Source organism: Sphaerodactylus townsendi, linkage group LG02, assembly GCF_021028975.2.
Source record: "Sphaerodactylus townsendi isolate TG3544 linkage group LG02, MPM_Stown_v2.3, whole genome shotgun sequence".
NCBI lineage: Eukaryota > Metazoa > Chordata > Lepidosauria > Squamata > Sphaerodactylidae > Sphaerodactylus > Sphaerodactylus townsendi.
Window position 1 is genome coordinate 154,570,716 of NC_059426.1, and position 19,013 is coordinate 154,589,728.

At 44.6% G+C, this 19,013-nt stretch overlaps 1 protein-coding gene across 6 annotated transcripts in view; it reads right to left on the bottom strand.

Moving 5' to 3' along the window:
• The window catches only part of PRIMA1 (proline rich membrane anchor 1), a 73,404-nt gene extending 55,656 nt beyond the window's left edge, over positions 1-17,748 (bottom strand). For 4 of the 6 annotated variants that reach the window (XR_007243710.1, XR_007243711.1, XM_048487136.1 and 1 more), the window contains exon 1: positions 16,416-16,920. Coding sequence is in view for 4 of the 6 variants with exons in the window: in XM_048487136.1 (XP_048343093.1) it covers positions 16,416-16,793 (378 nt within the window). In the remaining 2 variants the exon portion in view is untranslated. Of the gene's footprint in view, positions 1-16,415; positions 16,921-17,018 lie in introns of those variants that run through there. The other 2 variants (XM_048487138.1, XM_048487137.1) reach the window with 2 other exon arrangements.
• Between the last annotated feature and the right edge of the window lie 1,265 nt (positions 17,749-19,013).

Here is a 19,013-nt window from a genome sequence, read left to right on the forward strand (position 1 = left end):
ATATGATGCCACCCCATGGGCCACCAATGACCTGGAGCTTGCATGGGGGGACTACTTTTACCTTTATAAAAACAGAATCCTTGCTATATGTTCATAAATCAACCCCTTATAATTTAAACTCAAGTTTACTTCCACACTAGTATGCCATGAGCAAAAAGAAGAAACACCACTCCAGGAGACCCTGGTCCGCCCACATTAAGTGAGTCATGTCATTTGTGTACCACATTATCTTAGCGTTCAACCACATTATCTTAGCACATAATCTTTTGAGCACCAACTATCATTTCAGAAACACATTTCTGCAGCACATTGGCAAGCAGGTATGCTGGTGTGAGGAGGCAAGCAGTGAGACACACAATAATCCATCTGCGCACTTCACAGCTGAAGTTTATCTCAGTACGTGCATGACAGGCGATTATTCTTCAACCTACATGAATAGTCTCAATGGTATATTTTCAATCCTGTGCAAATAAGATAAGTGCGCATGACAGATTTAATGTCTTCCTGTGGGTTCAAGGAAACCTTTCCCAAATGATGTGACAGTAACCGCTTGATACGATTCATACTGCCCATTGAGATCAGAATTTGGTTTTCTTCTCACTTCATTCCACTAATAAGTCAGAAGTCTCTAAGGAGCCTTCTTTCTTGTCCTATTGTACAGTTTTCCCAAAACAGCTAGATAGCGCAACACAAAATGTAAGTAATTGTTTATATTATATCTAATAGTTAAGAGAATAATTAATGCAAGTAAACATTTCAATCCCGTGTATATTAACTGCAATTGCACAACAATATCAGTAAACAAACAGGAACGTGTTCCTAAAAATTAACGTACGGATTGTAGCACAGCAACAGCGATTGTAATTCCACAAAACTACATAGTTATACAGCCACAATTAAATAGTCAGCTCCTACCAACATCAATATTTATCAGCAATACTACTTGGACAATTACTTTTGAACTTCAGGGACAAGTTCACCTGAAGAGCTCCCGGTATAAACTGCTCATTTCGTGCTCAACACTTCATCAGAACATATTTGTGGAGATCTCTGTCATCATCCTGATTGCTACTGCTCGTACAATCTACCATATTCCCTTACAAATTAACCAATCCCTCTGATTTGTTGCAATTCTTGGGTTACGGTGAGGTGATTTTGCAATCTCCTAATGCTCTTAGGCTGCGGTTGTATAGTTGCTATTCTTAAAAGAAGCAGAATTTTACAAACATTCACTGATACAGTTGCTCTGTTTGCAAAACATCTTCTCTGTGCCTGTTCATATCACACATTGTGAGTGCATGCCATTCATATACGTTTCTCTCAGATCCCATCCACATATACACCACGTCCACAATCAGCCTCCTAGTGTCTTCTCTGCTCCTTTCCCCATCAATAGCTCACAGAACCATTTCTATTCCTTAGCACTTCCTTGCAGCAAATGAAACCCAATAAGCAAGGAGGCAAGTCCTAGAACACTCAGTAAAACGTGGATACCAGCACACTGATAGTACTTAGGAGGCAAGTATGTTCAAAAAAAGTCCATGATAATGTACTAAGAGAAGTTAATTTGGACTGAGGGGAGTGAAATTCAAATCCCCACTCTGCCATGATGCTCACTGGGTGAGCTTGGACCAGTCACTCTCCCTCAGCCTAACCTACCTCACAGAGTCGTTGTGAGAATGAAGGGGTGGGGCATGTGTGCATGCAGGGCTGGATTCATAAAAGAAAGGCTGGTCTTTATAGTAAATATGTATAATAAACAGAATCGTCCGACCATGGTTCGGAAGGGCGGGGCAGAAGTCAATAAATAATAATGACAGCTTTAGAATAAGCAAAAGAGAAAGAGTTGGTATTTATGCCCTGCTTTTGTCTAACTTTAAGGAGTCTGAAAGCGGCTTACAAGCTCCTTTCCCTTCCTCTCCCCACAGCAAACACCTTGGCTCATTCCGCACATGCAGAATAATGCACTTTCAAACTGCTTTCAGTGCTCTTTAAAGATGTGCGGAATAGCAAAATCCACTTGCAAACAGATGTGAAAGTGGTTTGAAAACACATTATTTTGCGTGTGCGGAAGGGGCCCTTGTGAGGCAGGTGGGGCTGAGAGAGTTCTGATAAAACTGTGACTAGCCCAAGGTCACCCAGCAGGCTTCATGTGTAGGCATGGGGAAATAAACCTGATTCACATGTCTAGAGTCTGAGGCTCATGTGGAGAAGCCTAGAATCAAACCTGGTTCTCCAGATTAGAATCCATCACTCTTAATCATTAAACTTTAGGACAGCTTTTTACAACAGCACCAATCTACAAGCTTTTTACAGCAGCTCACTCAAAGGGGTGAGAAGGTATCAAACTCTGTCGTCAGTGTCTATTTCAGTTTCTTTTGGCCCTTTTTCAAGCTCTTGTGCCTTGAGTATGGGGGACGGGACATCACTGCAGTTTGTCTGCAAAGCTATGCAAATCTGACACCTGTTTTGTGTCTGTATATTTATATTAAGTACTCTTGCCTTGAAAACCATATTACACTGCCATAAATCAGCTGCAACTTGACGGATCATTCTACCACTACACTCTACTTCCAATTTCTCATCCACACTGGGGCATTTAAATCCAATTTACGACAGCTACATTTCATCATCTGTGTTTCAGGTTCATCCAAAAAGTTCTGAGACAGAACTGAAACCTCAGTGGACTCTTCCAGTGGTTTTTAACCCTTAATCCATGACCACCTCCTCAACTAAACAACATTATCGTCAAATGGTCAACCACCAGTTTATTTATTGATGCCAATACGTATATGCTGTGTCAGATTGTGTGTAAAACTTAGCAGAGACACAGAAGTCTGTGTTGAAGACTGTCAGGGAGTCAGTCTGAGCTAAAATGAGTCAGAGTGTATAGAAGCATTGAGGGACTAAAAAGGAGTCAATTCCTAATAGGGTCTCAGAGAAATAAAGGAGTGAGAGAGCAGATTGATGTAAAGTGAAAGTTGCCTCAGAAGAAGTTGTTGCCCCAGTTTGTTTCATTTATTGTAAATTATTTCTTGAAATGCTTAAGCCCATAGAACACACATAAATAAAATTTTATTTTGTTAAATGTATCCTAGAATCCTATACTAGTAGTCTTCCCCTGGACCACCTAGCCCTTCAGAAATGCTTCAAAGCTTGGTCACAGTACTTCTGGAGAAAGTATCAAGGGGTTTAGAATTAAATTCCTGTTGGCAGCAAAATATATGTAAAGAAGGAGAGGAATAAATAAACAGTAGCTTGCACCTATTTATTTGTAAAGAAATAAGAAAGTGGGCATAGCAGCTGCCTTTCCAATGATCATGGTATCTTCAAGGCAGATTAGGAAAGAACCACAGATCACAAGACAATTCTCTCTCTCTCTTTACTTGTTGCAGTCATGGGTCAGCCGGGATTGACACGCAGTCATGAGCACCTCAACATACAATAAAATTTCAAAGCCACATAATACCCTGATTACAGAAATACATATATAATCAATAAAAAGACTTAACCAGCTGCTTCCTTGTTAAGTGCCAAGGCAGAAAATTTGGTGACCTTAAATGTGGTCTCATCAGAACACGATGAAAGGAAGAGCAAAATATAAAATTAATTAGGTCTGCCTGCAAAATCTGATCAGATTGGACTTAAACCGAAAGACTTAATGCCCCTATATAGACAGCAATAAAATGACAAATGGCTGACTTTTGACCTTGTCCAATCTGTGGGGGCAAACATGTTGACTGTAAGGGATAGGTTCATATCTCCCTTCCAAAAGAGCTGATGGGAAAGCATTAAAATGGGCCAAGAGGAAGGTATTTAGGGAATTCGACAACATCCAGTCTGCTAGAACAAAGTTTTTAACATGGATCCCTACCAGCAGATAAGACTGTGCTTACGTTCCCTCTACTTCAGTGGTTCTCAACCTTCCTAATGAAGACCCTTTAATACAACTCCTCATGTTGTGGTGACCCCCAACCCTAACATTTATCCATTTTACAGATGGAGAACACTGATGCAGAGAGTCTTAGGTGATCCCTGTGAAAGGGTTGTTCAACCCCCAAAGGAGTCCAGACCCACAGGTTGAGAACCACTGCTCTACTTGAAGGGCTATATCCCAAATTTGTTGTTTAGGATGGCATACAGCCAGGGCTATAAACCCACAGGAATCTACTTTCTCCTCAACCACTTAGAAAGAAACCTGATCCACAGGATAATTTTTTTTAATGGACATGAACAACCTTCTGACAAAATAATACCCTCCTGATTAAATAAACTACATGTCCGCTTACAGAAATGGTCTTATGATTCTTAAAGAAGACAGCACAGGGGCAGGGAAGGATGATGGGTTAGTAGAACAACCTCTAATTTGCGTGCAGAAGGTTCCAGGCTCAATCTCCAGTGTCTCCGGCTAAAAGGGTCATACAGGAAGTGAGGTGAAAGATGTCTGCCTGAGACCCTGGAGAGTCCCTGCCAGTCTGAAAAGACAATTATGATTTTGCTGAACTAATGCTTTGTTTCAGTGTAAGGCAGCTTCATATGTGAGCTGTTCATACCTTCCTAAGGAGAGCAATCTGTAATGCTGAAACCGCCACCAACAAAGAATAGATCCATCCCGTGAAAAGATCCTGAGGTGCTCAAGCAACACATAAGAAACAAGCAAGCAAAAAAACCCCTGTATCTGAATTTAAATCTATCTATCTATCTATCTATCTATCTATCTATCTATCTATCTATCTATCTATCTATCTATCTATCTATCTATCTATCTATCTATCTATCTATCTATCTATCTATCTATCTATCTATCTATCTATCTATCTATAAGAACATAAGAACAAGCCAGCTGGATCAGACCAAAGTCCATCTAGTCCAGCTCTCTGCTACTCGCAGTGGCCCACCAGGTGCCTTTGGGAGCTCACATGTAGGATGTGAACGCAATGGCCTTCTGCGGCTGTTGCTCCCGATCACCTGGTCTGTTAAGGCATTTGCAATCTCAGATCAAAGAGGATCAAGATTGGTAGCCATAAATCAACTTCTCCTCCATAAATCTGTCCAAGCCCCTTTTAAAGCTATCCAGGTTAGTGGCCATCACCACCTCCTGTGGCAGCATATTCCAAACACCAATCACACGTTGCGTGAAGAAGTGTTTCCTTTTATTACTCCTAATTCTTCCCCACAAGCATTTTCAATGAATGTCCCCTAGTTCTAGTATTGTGAGAAAGCGAGAGAAAATGTCTCTCTGTCAACATTTTCTACCCCATGCATAATTTTGTAGACTTCAATCATATCCCCCCTCAGCCGCCTCCTCTCCAAACTAAAGAGTCCCAAGCGGCTGCAGCCTCTCCCTCATAGGAAGGTGCTCCAGTCCCTCAATCATCCTTGTTGCCCTTCTCTGCACTTTTTTTCTATCTCCTCAATATCCTTTTGAGATGCGGCGACCAGAACTGAACACAGTAACTCCAAGTGCGGTCGCACCACTGCTTTATATAAGGGCATGACAATCTTTGCAGTTTTATTATCAATTCCTTTTCTAATGATCCCCAGCATAGAGTTTGCCTTTTTTCACAGCTGCCATGCATTGAGTTGACATTCCCATGGAACTATCAACTAAGACGCCTAAATCCCTTTCCTGGTCTGTGACTGATAGCACTGACCCCTCTAGCTGTATGTGAAGTTTGGATTTTTTTGCCCCCTATGTGCATCACTTTACATTTTGCTACATTGAACTGCATTTGCCATTTCTGAGCCCACTCATCTAATTTATCAAGGTCCGCTTGGAGCTCTTCGCAGAATCCTTTGTGGTTCTCACCACCCTACATAATTTGGTATCATCTGCAAACTTGGCCACCACGCTACTCCACCCCTACTTCCAGGTCATTTTATGAATAGGTTAAAGAGCACTGGTCCCCAAAACGGATCCTTGGGGACACCACTCCCGACATCTCTCCATTGTGAGAACTTCCCATTTACACCACCCACTCTTTGTTTCCTGTTTCTCAACCAGTTTTTTAATCCATAGGAGGACTTCCCTCTTATTCCTTCATTGCTGAGTTTTCTCAACAGTCTCTGGTGAGGAACTTTGTCAAAAGCCTTTTGGAAATCCAAGTAGACAATGTCCACCGGTTCACCCCTGTCCACATGCCTGTTTACACCCTCAAAGAACTGTAGTAAGTTTGTAAGACAGGATTTGCCTCTGCAAAAGCCATACTGACTCTTTCTCAGCAGGTCTTGCTTTTCTACATGTTTTATCATTTTATCTTTAATGAGAGATTCTACTAATTTACCAGGAACAGATGATAAACTGACTGGCCTGTAATTTCCCGGGTCCCCCCTAGATCCTTTCTTAAAGATTGGTGTGACATTGGCCATCTTCCAGTCTTCGGGGATGGAGCCTGATTTCAGGGATAAGTTGCATATTAAAGTGAGAAGATCAGCAATTTCATGCTTGAGCTCTTTAAGAACTCTTGGGTGAATGCAATCTGGGCCAGGGGATTTGGTAACATTTAGTTTATCAATGGCTGCCAGAACTTCTTCCTTGTCTACCACTAATTATCCTTGTCTACCACTATCTATCTATCTATCTATCTATCTATCTATCTATCTATCTATCTATCTATCTATCTATCTATCTATCTATCTATCTATCTATCTATCTATCTATCTATCTATCTATCTATCTATCTATCTATCTATCTATCTATCTATCTATCTATCTATCTATCTATCTATCTATCTATCGTCTGCTTTTCCCACTGAGATCAAGGCAGATTATATAGAGTGAGTCTATAAAACTAACAAGATGGGGAATTCAATAAACAATGAAATGGGTGTGGGGTCGCAGATCCAACCAGAAGTCTAAAAACAGAACTGAAACAAAGTACGAGAATTAACGTGACATGTTATTGAGAGATGCAAAATTCCATAATAGGATCCTAGTTTCAGTAAACTATACACAGTGCTAGACCACAGTCCCCAATAATTCATCCAAGTTAACTTTGTGAAGCCTTTTGTGACAGTACTACCCAACTGCCTGCATAGAAAAATCCTCTTGAATAATTCTGTTTTTCTGTTTTGACTGATTTGCAGAAAGCCAGCAGAGTGGGGGCCTTCCTGACTGACTTACAGCCCCGACCAAAGGGAGGGGGCTGAAAGGGCTCTAGGGAGCAGGGTGGCCTTATGCCAGAACATTTGCCCTTCCAAGGGCACTTATTCCTAGTGGAGGGGGCAGATATGCCAGCAGCCACACATCCCCAGGGGGGGGGAAACACCCAGTGCACCAGTGCGTCCTCCGTCCCCGTCCTGCCCTGGAATGCCCCTCCCGAACACTCTTGCTACACCCCCACAGGGGCGAGTGCCCGGTGCATTGCTCCCCCCGCTCCCTTGGAGCTACACCACTGCACATCCCACAGCCCAGCTGCCACAAAACCCAGAAGTTTGGGCTATGGCAGGGCTGCATTGGCATCTTGCTCGACGCCAGTGGGGGGAGTGGGGATTCAGGGCCAGTTATGCGGCACACAGCCCCTTGGACTGTGCAGCATATGTCCTTTACTCCCTATGGAACTTTTAGCAGCACATGTCCTTTACGCCCTATGGGACTTTCCGGCGGTGGGGAAATTTTGGGGCTTTCCTGAGTTCTCTGCACCACCAGAAAGCCCTGTTGAAAATGGCAGAGTGGATCTCGCTGCTTCCAGGTTTGGATGGAGCTAACTGGCAGGCCATTCTACACAGTAGGGGCCACAACGGACAAGGCATTTGTACGGGCAGTGGCCCATTTGCAGATTGGCACCTGCAGAAGGGCTTGCTTGGATGAGCAAAGCTCCGGGACGGAGCATAAGGGGAAGACACAGTCTCATAGATATAAGGGACCAAGGTCATGAACGGCTTTGCATGTGGTAGCCAATACTTTAAATTGAGTCTGGAAACTGACAAGCAGCCAGTGGAGTGACTGAAGAATGGGAGTAATAAGCATGTTCCATCTAGCTTTCAAAAATACCTGAGATGAGGCATTTTGCATCAAATGGAGTTTTCAAATCAATTTTGAGGGGACACCAATGTATAGTAGTCTAGTCTCATAGTCACTGTGACATGGATCCAGATGGCTGATCAGCCATATCAATGTAAGGGGCCATTTTTCAAGCTATGCTGAGTTGGAAGAAAGTCTTTTTCATAACTGCATTAACTTGTTTCTGTAGCAGTAATGTTAGGTTCAGTATAACCCCAAGGCTCTTAACTAAGTTGGCAAGAGTCATCTGAACTCCGTCGAAAGTGGGAAGAAGTGGAAGAATAGTAGCTTGGATTTACAGCCCCCCTTTCTTTCCTGCAAGGAGACTCAAGGTGGCTTATAAACTCCTTTCCTTTCTCCCCGCAACAGACACATTGTGAGGTAGGTGGGGCTGAGAGAGTTCCCAAGAACTGTGACTAGCCCAAGGTCACCTAGCAGGAATGTAGGAGTGAGAAAACAAATCTGATTCACCAGATAAGAGTTCACTGCTTATGTGGAGGAGTGGGGAATCAAAGCCAGTTCTCCAGATTAGAGTCCACTGCTCTTAACCACTACACCACACTAGCTCTCATAATGTCCTTGAAGACCTCTACCTTCTCAGCCAGCAATACTTCTGTCTTTCTGTGATTTAGCTTCAATTTGTTCCCTCTTCGCCATTTAGCCACACCACCCAGGCAGTGGTTTAGGACCTCTACTGCACCATCAGGAGATTTGGATAAGGATATATACAGATCTGCATTATCTGCATATGGATGACATACAGCCCAAAAGCTATAAATGATTTGGCCTAAGGGCTTTCCATAGAGGTTGAAAAGCATGGGATAGGATCGCGCCCTGTGGAATTCCAGAGATAGGTCCCACACTGATAACTGAACTCCAATGGCAATTCTTGGGGTCTGGTATGTGAGGCCTTCTGACAAGGCAACTTTATATCTGATTGTGAGTTTTTAAAAAATGAGACACAGGTCTCAAGGATACCCGTGATAAAACATTTGCGCCTGATTAATTCCTTAGGACAGATTCATATTCACTGTGCAACATCAGGATTTTGTCCCTTGGGTGGGATTAGAGGCACAGGGCCAGAGGCCATTGCATGTGAGGAGAAAGAACTGCATATAATCCTAAAATCCCCAGTGTACCCCACTTAACTCCAATGTTCTGAATGATCTCCAAGATTTGTAGATCACCTCCTAAGGGACAATATCCCCCTCCCCACCCAATTAAGAATCACTGTACTATACCACAAAGAAAATGCTTAAGACTCCCTTGACACTAACAGATTTGTGTAGAAAGACCGGACAAGTAATTCGAAACTGAAAGCACAATGGTTATCTGTGTAGATCAGCCAAGGATTACAGCGAAGAGTGATGATGCCTTACTTTAATGAACACAAAAAGAATTGTATTCCTTTTCCTTTTTTTGCCTCAATGCTCAGATGTGCCACTATGGATACACTCAGAACTGAAGGAGAGAGGCAGCTACTTCTCATCCTGATGTCACTGCCAAAAAAGACATACTGAGCCAGACGTTTGTTCTCTTCTTCTGCCTAGACTCCCTGCATTTGATTTAAAGGCTCAGCAAGAACAGTTACAGATGGACAGGGAGTTCTTAGTTCCACAGTGGCATTTCTACTCTTCCTGGTGTGAAATTACAGATGTAAAGAGTGTGATTCGAGTCCAGGAGCACCTTTAAAGACCAACAAGGTTTCCAAGATAGAAGCCTTTGAGAATCAAAGTTCCCACTGTCAGATACAAGTAGGGATAGAGATCCCAGAGTCCTCAGAGATCCCAGAGTCCTCATAAGAAGGCAGTCAGGATGCAAAGGTGCAGTACAAAATGTAATCAGCTTGATTGGAGCAGGGAAGAAAGGCTTTGGGGCAGATGTGAAGGAATCAGGGAAACAGTTGTAGGACTTCTGTGTGCTGGTGGAATTACGATAAAAACAGACCCAGTGACAAGCAACCACTTTGGCTCCTGGTAGCAGGGACACATACTTGAGAGGGTATTTATTCAAACCATTCTCCAAGAAGCCCTTTTAATAGCTTGTTGATAACTGAGTTATCATTAGCCAGCTGTTTTTCTGTCAGAGTGACCAAAAATACACTAAACCTTGGCAGGAGAGAAAGCACCTTAATGATGGTGCAAAACATGTTGATTCCAACGAGAAAACCTATTACCTGCTCAAAAACTTTCCATAATTTACAACAGAAGGACCTCCTCTTTAACTATAAAATCAGACTAACCAGAAGATAAGGTAGGGGCATGCCTAAGGGGGGCAGGGCAGCAAGATGGAAGTACGCTGGGGTGGCAAGAATAGGCTGCGTCCCTTCACACTGCACGGAAGGTATTCCAGCTTTCTTCTGTCACAAAAATTACATACACCCAGAAAACCAAACAAGGAGCAATGTTCTTTGAGGGATGTCCTGGTTTTCTCTTTGCTTTGAATCTTTAAACATAGAGGAGTGCTCCCAAGTATCATCCACTTGCAATCTAAAAGCACAAACTCCATTCTGCTACCCAACACTATACCCCCTTATTCCCCTCCCTGAGTCTTTCTGCACGATATCCTGGGAATCCTGTGTGAAAGGCAAGGGGGGATGGAGAGTAGAACAGCATAAAGGAACTCTAACTGAGAATTCTCCTCATTGGCCTACAGTTCCCAAGATTTTCATGACAGACCAAGTGGTATCAAACTGACAGACAATTGCAATTTAAACATATTCCTGCATTACAGAAAACAAGGAACGGAGCAAGAGGGAAGATGAGAGAGGCAGAAGCAGGCAAAGTTGTGAAGAACAAACGCAGTTGGAGGTGATGCAACCAGCAAGGGCTTTTCCTGGAACTTTCTGTCTCCATTCCTTCAACCCCATTTTTCTACCCACCCTCATATCCTTCAAGGCAGGAATGCCAGAGACAGTTTAAGTCTTACAGCCAGTGGTGGGAGTCAAATAATTTAACAACCGGTTCCGGTGGTGGGTTCAAATGATTAAACAACTGGTTGTTTACAAGCACTATTTTAACAACCGGTTCTGCCAAAGTGGTGCGAACCTGCTGAATCCCACCACTGCTTACAGCCCACCATGAACTGTCATGCAGTGGCAAGTTCCCCAGGGTTGCTGCCAGTCTTGGCCCCAATGGGTCCTCCCTCAAAAATCAAACCAAGCCTCGAAAGGGTCTTGCTCCCTCCCCCAGATTTTTAGTCACAGAAAGCAAGGCTTAAAGGCTTGCAATATTACACAGCTGTCTAGCAACAGCCACTGAGATCATTTGTTTCTTATTTGAGGGGGGGGGGGTAACCTAATTTTTAAAAAAGATATATGTTTCTGCAAATCCAGGGTGTTTTTCAGATTCATAGAAAGACCTGTTTTGTTTGTTCACAGCACCAGTCTCCTGATTTAAGTATCCACAAATCCATAAATATGTAAAATAAATACACAAATAAATATGCCCCTTACAGCTTTGTGCATTCTTCTGATTTATCTCCCTTCAGAATGGGTCAGTTCAACAGAACCTGGATGTCAGTCTATCTGTGACAAGCAATAAACACCGAGGATTGGCTGTAGTCAAAGGCAGCCTTGGTAACCTACTATTTTTCCCATGGCCAATGAAAGTCAGCTTTTTCTTTTCCTGCTCCCCCTTTCCTGCTCAGCAAGGAGGTGTAGTCCCTCACCACCTGCCCATGACGCATCCCAGAACAAGACAAGGAACTCCCATTACTGAGCAGACAGAAGACTTTCTCTAATGGTTTCCAGGATCTCATTTCTAGCCACCAATGACGATCAGTCAACTGTAGACTGAGCTTAATAGGAGAAAATGCCTGTTCCTTCAAAAATTGCTAAGAAATGACAGGTTTGGCAAATGTGGTTTCTATTGGTGTAGCAGAACTGGGACAGATAAACAACACTTCCTGAAATCCTCCATTTTGAAATTTTGTAGGCTCCACCCCTTCCATCAGTGGCTACACAAGATCTGGCAGTTTTCTGTAATGTGGGTCTTTTGGCTTGGGACAAAGGTCACTCAAATACCACTTTCTCCTATAAATCCGTGCCTGGGAGTTAGGACCACAGGAAGAGGCCCTCTTAACTGTTCCTTCAATCTTATCTGGTAGCTACATGAGACAGGGCCTTTTCAGTGGCAGTCCCATCATCATGGGACGGTCTCCTCAGAGGCCTGGCGCCCTCACTTTCAGTCTTCAGGAGGTAGCTGAGGACAGTTTTAGGTAGGACTGCATTTGACTCATTTAGTTTTTATTTATTGGCGGTCCTCATTGTAGATTTTAAATTGTGGTCTTTTATAACAATTGTTTTATTTATATTTGTAAGCTACCTCAATTTCCACAAAGTGAAAATGCAGTTTAAATCATTTAAAATACATAAATATCTCATTTGAAGGCAGGATGGAGGCTGAAATCATCCAGCAAGTAGTTTTGCTTAATTAGTTTGCACAGGAAGGTGGTTTGCCTTAAAAGCTTCTGAGGGTTACCAACTGTTCTGGGGAAAAAAAGGTCTTGTCCCTTTAACAGAGGTTGAATGGAATGCCATCTACCAGGAGATGTTATTTATCTCCATGCCATGACAAGCTTCAACTCCACGTTCCCATATGTTAAGCCTCTATTAAAGAGGCAAGTGATTTTCTCCAGACCAGTTGACATACAGTCAACTATGCAAGGAAACTGTCTTTCGTCTGAATAATACTTAATGCTAGCACTACAAATGAAAGATGCAAAACAAATTTTCTCCAGGTATACTGCACAGAAAGGCCCACATTGTTTTACTAACCACCCTTTAAGACACCATACGTATAACTTCTATATACTTTGAGACATGTGTAAATACTACACATTTTGAGAACCAAGGGGGAAAAATATAATGCCCCCTGACAGATTAATGTAGTTTCCTGTGCTATAAAACGATGCAATTCAACCATCTAATTTAATGTGTTATTGACTTTTACATATATCACCTACAAAGCTTGCATAAAGGGTGGTTATGTAAGTCGTGGCGACCGACTAATTGATTGGAGGGTGTAGGTTTCAAAATGCAGCTCTTTTCACATAATTACATTTGCTTTTAAATGTGCACAGTTTCAATTACACAAGCTAGTTTAGCCACCCGGGTTCCAGAATGAAGCAGGCGGCAGAATGAAATCCTGATTTTGCAATTGGATGGCTGGCAGATCTTAAGGCAAGAGGCACAGAAGAAAGTTAAGCCAAGAAAGCATCAACAAGAAAATGTGGAACCTGCAAGTTTAGCACAGAGGAAAAGAGCAGCATTTTTCCTTCGTACGCACAGTACTCAGGTTATCAATTACACCCTTTGACACCCAAATTATAGGCACAGTTCTCAAATGGGTACTTTCGATTAGCGCTTTTACTTATGGCAGTCACCTGGATTGGAAGAATCCGACTTTAATTTGCTGGAGGTGCATTCTTGCACAATATTAGACAGCAAAAATACCACAGAGGTCAGACAGATCTAATAGTAGTACAATTGCAGCCTACGCTGTTTATTACCCCTGAATGTATTTGCAGAATGTTCACTGGTTCTCCATATATTACTACATTGCACCACAAATTAGGAGTCTGAGAGCTGGCAAAGAAGATGCCGCTCGTATCCAGGGGATTCACAGGAACAACAGTCACAATGCCAAGTTACTAACAACATTAGGCTATGGAAGAGCCCTTGCTTCGCCTACATACAATCTTTGGACTTTGACGTCAGTGCATGGGAGAAGAACAATCTGTCCTATATGGAAAAGCTCAACAGTGCTGACCATTTGAATGAAATGGGAAACGCTTCAACTTTGTAACTTATGACCAACTTGGACTGCCATCAATAGGGAAGCTACACCTACCGATTCTGTGGCTCACATTCTATTTGGAAGACCGTCTTTTGCAAAGGAGAGATCTCTTGATAAACGCATTTGCATGTTAAAAGGCAAGATATGTGAAGGGACATCACACACACATATACTGAGCATACCAAATGGTCATAAACACACATCTGTCGCCTCTCGCTGTGTACCAATTCATGCATTAAAAAATGCTTCCTCCCCAAAGCGCCAGGTTGGTTTGTTATGTCTCTGGGGTCTAGAATACTGGCGCTGTGTTAATCTGTACTTGACTCATAAATGGAATATCTGTTTGGAAACAGAACTGTAGAACTGTAAGGTTTACAATACAATCGTGCTAGGATTTTTTTTTTTTTGCAACTGTGAGATTTCTCCACTCAGGTGCCCAAAGTACACTAGGAGAAGGACACTTCTAAGGACCCCTGGACCATCCTCCACCTACACCCCATATGTAACATAAAACCAGGCTCTTTTATCAGGGAAAACACGAAGTAGTTTTCAATGCAACATATTGATCGGCCAGCGACAGAGCCATCTTCAACCGTCACTAGCAGTCAGCTTGACAGGAAAACAGAAACAAGTCAAGATGAGGGATTCCGAGGATCAGCGTAATATTTGAAACTTTAAACCGCACGCTGTGTTTGAACAAGAAAATCTTAAAAGCTCTAAACCATTCTGAACCACAAAAGGATGTTATGCATCATCCTAAACCAGCGGTCTCCAGTGGCAATTTTTTCCAGATTAAAGCTATCCTTGTGCAAAATGCCTCTCCTAGGGAAGGCAGCTTCTTGGGCCCTTCACTTCAACAGCTGAAATTGATGGGATCCTGCTGAGAGCCATACGAAATCTACTTTGTTCTGCCTTGTTCCCAGTGCTTCTTCCCCTCCAGTGGGTTTTCTATGGGAGGCTTTTAGACATTTGGAAGCCAAAAACAAGTTCTTGCTTAAGCAGTACCGTTTACTGCCGTGCATCCTAACACGGCAGTAAACGGTACTGAAATTACTTTATATTATTTCTTATTTCTCAGCAAGCACAGCTGAATCTGGGCAGCAAATATCCCCCACCAAAAAAAGTGGAAAGATCTTGTTCTTTCAGCCTAAACTATATGCTCAAAACACTTTCGCTCTTCTAGTTGTTCATTTTTTTCAAAAAACCTGCTTTCAGAACCAAAAACAGATCACGTCAGCCAAGAAAATTAAATTTCCAAATGAGCAGCTGCATGTGACTGCAGCAAAGTGTCAATATGTTGTATTGAATTGGGCAGACCTGGATTCAAATCCCGACTGTGCCATGAAATGTTGCTGGGAGATTACACTTGAGAGCATCTTTGCACACAGATCTGCTTTATTCTACTTATACAAAAAGTGATGGATATTAATTTCAATGGCAAAGGGACATACAGGTGGGAGGTAGAGGATCTTCCCCTCCACCTGTGACTTTCCCCCTTGCAGTTTACGCCAAGGTTTGGTATGTGTTTTTCCCCTGCTAAATGGGCTCACTTTGGATACCAAAACACAACAAGAAGTAAAGCATCAGAAGAAATACTATGAAGTAAGAGTTTAACACACCTCTGCACATGCCCCCATTTGGCCCTTTAAATTACACTATCTACCCACCCATAGCCCATCTTGCCAGTATTACACGTGCATCCAAAAGATGCACATTTAAAAACATGGGCCTGCCCTTGTCAGATATAGGCAGCAGGAGCATTGGTACCCAATTGCTTGCATGCTATGGAAATGAAAGCAATGCCTACACACAGCAGAGAAACAAAACTGCAGAAGCAAGAACTAAACACTACGGCTATACAAACCAAACCTCAATGCATTTATGTATTTATATATTTACATATTCGTTTCCTGCCTTTCTCCCCAGTTGAGACTCAACGCTGCTTTTCCCCACAACAACAGCCCTGCGAGATAGGTCAGGCTGAGAGTTCACCATTTTTCTTACAACAACAGCCCTGTATGATAGGTCAGGTTGAGGGTTTATGACAAGCCCCAGGTTACCCAGAGATGCCATACTAGAAGGACAAATTCAAACCCTGGATCCTGGTCCAACGCTCCATCTGCTATGCCATGCAAACTCTTCAGGTACAATCCTAAACCATCAACACCATAAGAAGCCCCAAGTATCCTGAACAGAGGCACTGATCGCACACGGAAATGAGCAGATCTTTGCTGTATCCGGATCATAACATCTCCCCTGTCCACACTGGACTGTCTCAAGCCAATCCACTACTGCAGCAGCAGCTGCGTTCACTTGAACAGGCATTTTACACTCTCAATCAGCAACACTTTACCCCAAAAGCCATCTCTAGCTTCCCTCCTGGGCTGCCTGCAGGCCTGGCCTGCTCGACTCCAGAAGTGAACTAGTTTACTGCCAAAGTTGCCGGTGCCCATGTACTGCTCTGTCCTGCTCGTAAGCAAAAATAACAGAGTCAGAACTTCCACTGTAGAAAAGTGTTTTTTTGTTCTGCATTCTCTGCAGGAGAGCAGATGGCGCGCAGGTAGGGCAGGACTCCTGGCCAAAGTGGGAAAGGCGGGGGGGGGGGGGAGCGTTACCTGAATGAAGCCCCAGATGGGATGGAGGGTCCAGTGCAGCAGCAAAGAAGGCCAGAAGCAGTGGAGGAATAGCAAGACTTCTCGGATGAGCATCACTCCTCCGAGCGCAGGGGGGGATCCTTCTCCACGCAACCTGTCTAAGTGAGGGAGAGAGAGAGAAATCGGACAGCAGTGGCGCCGGATCGCACCCCATTCCCAGGGCGCCCGGTGCCTCCCCTCCCCTCCCTTCCCGGAAATCGTGAGCCCGGTTTGATCGAGGGAGGGGGCAGGAGGAGGAGAGAGCTCAGCGAAGCTGCCTCCACGCCAAGCCAAACAAACAAGCTCCCCTTCCGCGCACAGGCACATCCAAGCGCTCGTGCGGTTTGCAAAATCTTGCATCCCCTAAATGTTGGAGACCAGCCTGGCCCCCTTCCCCGCTCTCCCCCCCCCCCCCCAGACCCTCCGGGCTGAAGGCGCGGGTGGGAGGCGGCGCTGCAGAGCCGGGGACGACCGCGCGCCATTCAGAGCCGACGAAAACCCAGTTGACTGCTGCTGCGGTGGCAGTTCGGGGTGCTCAAACCCCCCCCCAAACGACCAAGTGGCGATTTGGGGGATGCGTCTTACCCAGAGGGGAGACAGGGGCCGCGTCTCAGCAGGAAGAGGCAGTCGCTGGCGCTTCCTTTTCAAACATGCTGGGATGGAGAGCTTCTGGGTGCAGGGCTGAATTTTTTGAAAAAAAGTTTGCAGCAGTCTCGGTGGCAGAGCCGGTGGCCCGAACCCAACGGCGCCGGCCAAAGTTCCCCCCTCCTGGTGCTGGGGGAGCCCACGCGTTGAGGAAGAGGAAGAACTCCGTGCTGGGAAGAGATTCCCCTCCGACCCAATGACCGGTGGTGAAAAGCCAATCCTCTCATATGTATCCCAGGATCGGAGGGAGGGAGGGGAATGGATTGCACAGAAGAGGGAAATCTGTTCGCAGAAGAAGGGCAGACCCGAGGATCCAGCCCGCCACCAGGGCTCCGTGTCAGCCTGCCGGAGAAAGGGATACTCCGAGCCCGATTGCTCCCTGGCTCTTCCCCTCTCTGCAACAGAGAAGCCGCTTTCCCAGAGACCCGGGGGTGAAAAAGTACCGAGCGAGGAACCGGAGCAAAAGGCAATTCCTCCCCCAGCCGCGAATCTCTCCAAAAGCGAGGGAGGTGAAGTGTGCTCCGGTCCGTGTAAAGCGCCCCTTCCTCCTGCAAAAAAAGTAGCCTTGTTCGGTCCCCCCCCACCCCGCCCTAGTCTTTCTCTTCGCACAGCTCGCTTGAGCATCAGATCTTCAGCTGTCGATCATCCTGCAGAGCCCCGAAGCAGCAGCGGGAGGGGGGGGGGGTGGATTAGAACTCATGGGGAAGAGGAGGCCAACGCGGCTAGAGAGGACCAGAAGAGCTGCACTTGCAAAACTAAGGGGGTGGGGGGGTGGGGTGTTGAAAGAGTATTTGAGCCAAGCCAGAAAGGCTGCCCGGTTTGCCTGTGAATTTAATCTCTCTCTCTCTCTCTCTCTCTCTCTCACACACACACACACACACACACACACACACACACACACACACCCGAGCATGGAAGGGACCTAGGACGTGCCTTGCTGGATCCAGGTCAAATTAGTGCTTCTGACCATTTCTAAACCTGCCAGAAAGGTGATAGACTTTCCTTGCTGTTTGTCCCCTGGCGTCTGGTTGTCCTGCTTCTCTCCACGGAGATTCCATTTCGCTATAGTGGCTAAATTCAAGAAGCTCGGCTGCCATGAATTTGTTAGACATTTTACATTTGTTAGACATATTACGCTTTCCCCTCTGCAGTGCTGGGGTTCCTTGCATGTGGTCTTTTCAGCCAAGCTGAAAAGAAAACTGAAGTCCAGTGTGTACAGAATAAAGGAGAGTCGGGTAACAGGTAAAAGAGGGAAGTGTCAAAGAGAGGTAACAAATGAGGGATCTAGAGGGTCCAGTTGGGACTGGTTATGTAGCATGTCAATGTGAGCCGCAAGGAGCTGTGCTAGGATTTCTCTCCACTGTCAGCAAGTGTGATCTTCCATGCACCTCAATCCAATCTCCCTGCAGATCTTCTGAGACTGGGTGGGACTCAGCACTTGGCACAGTTACCCATTCCGCTATCTCTGGAGTCTGAACGCTGCCTGAATTTTACACAAGTAAGCTCCTGAGACTGCAGTACTAAGAGCACTCATTGAATAAACACACATGTACAGCTGCCTCCTGCTGAGTAGACTACTGGTCTATCAAGTTCAATTTTGCCTCCTCTGACTGGCAGCAACGCTCCAGGGTCTCAGGCAGAGATCTTTCATATTCCTGAGTAGTCACAGTTCTCTCAGAACTCACTCAGCCCCACCTACCTCACAAGGTGTCTGTTGTGGGGAGAGGAAGGAAAAAGAGTTTGTAAGCCACCTTGAGTCTCCTTACAGGAGAGAAAAGTGGGGTATAAATCCAAACTCTTCTTCTTCTTCTTCTTCACTGCCCCTTTCTACTGATGATGCCAGGGTTTGAACCTGGGACTTTCTGCATGTAATGCAGATGTCCTGCTACTGTGCCACAGCCCTGCCACTTAATAAAATGGAGCTTAGGTTGAAGA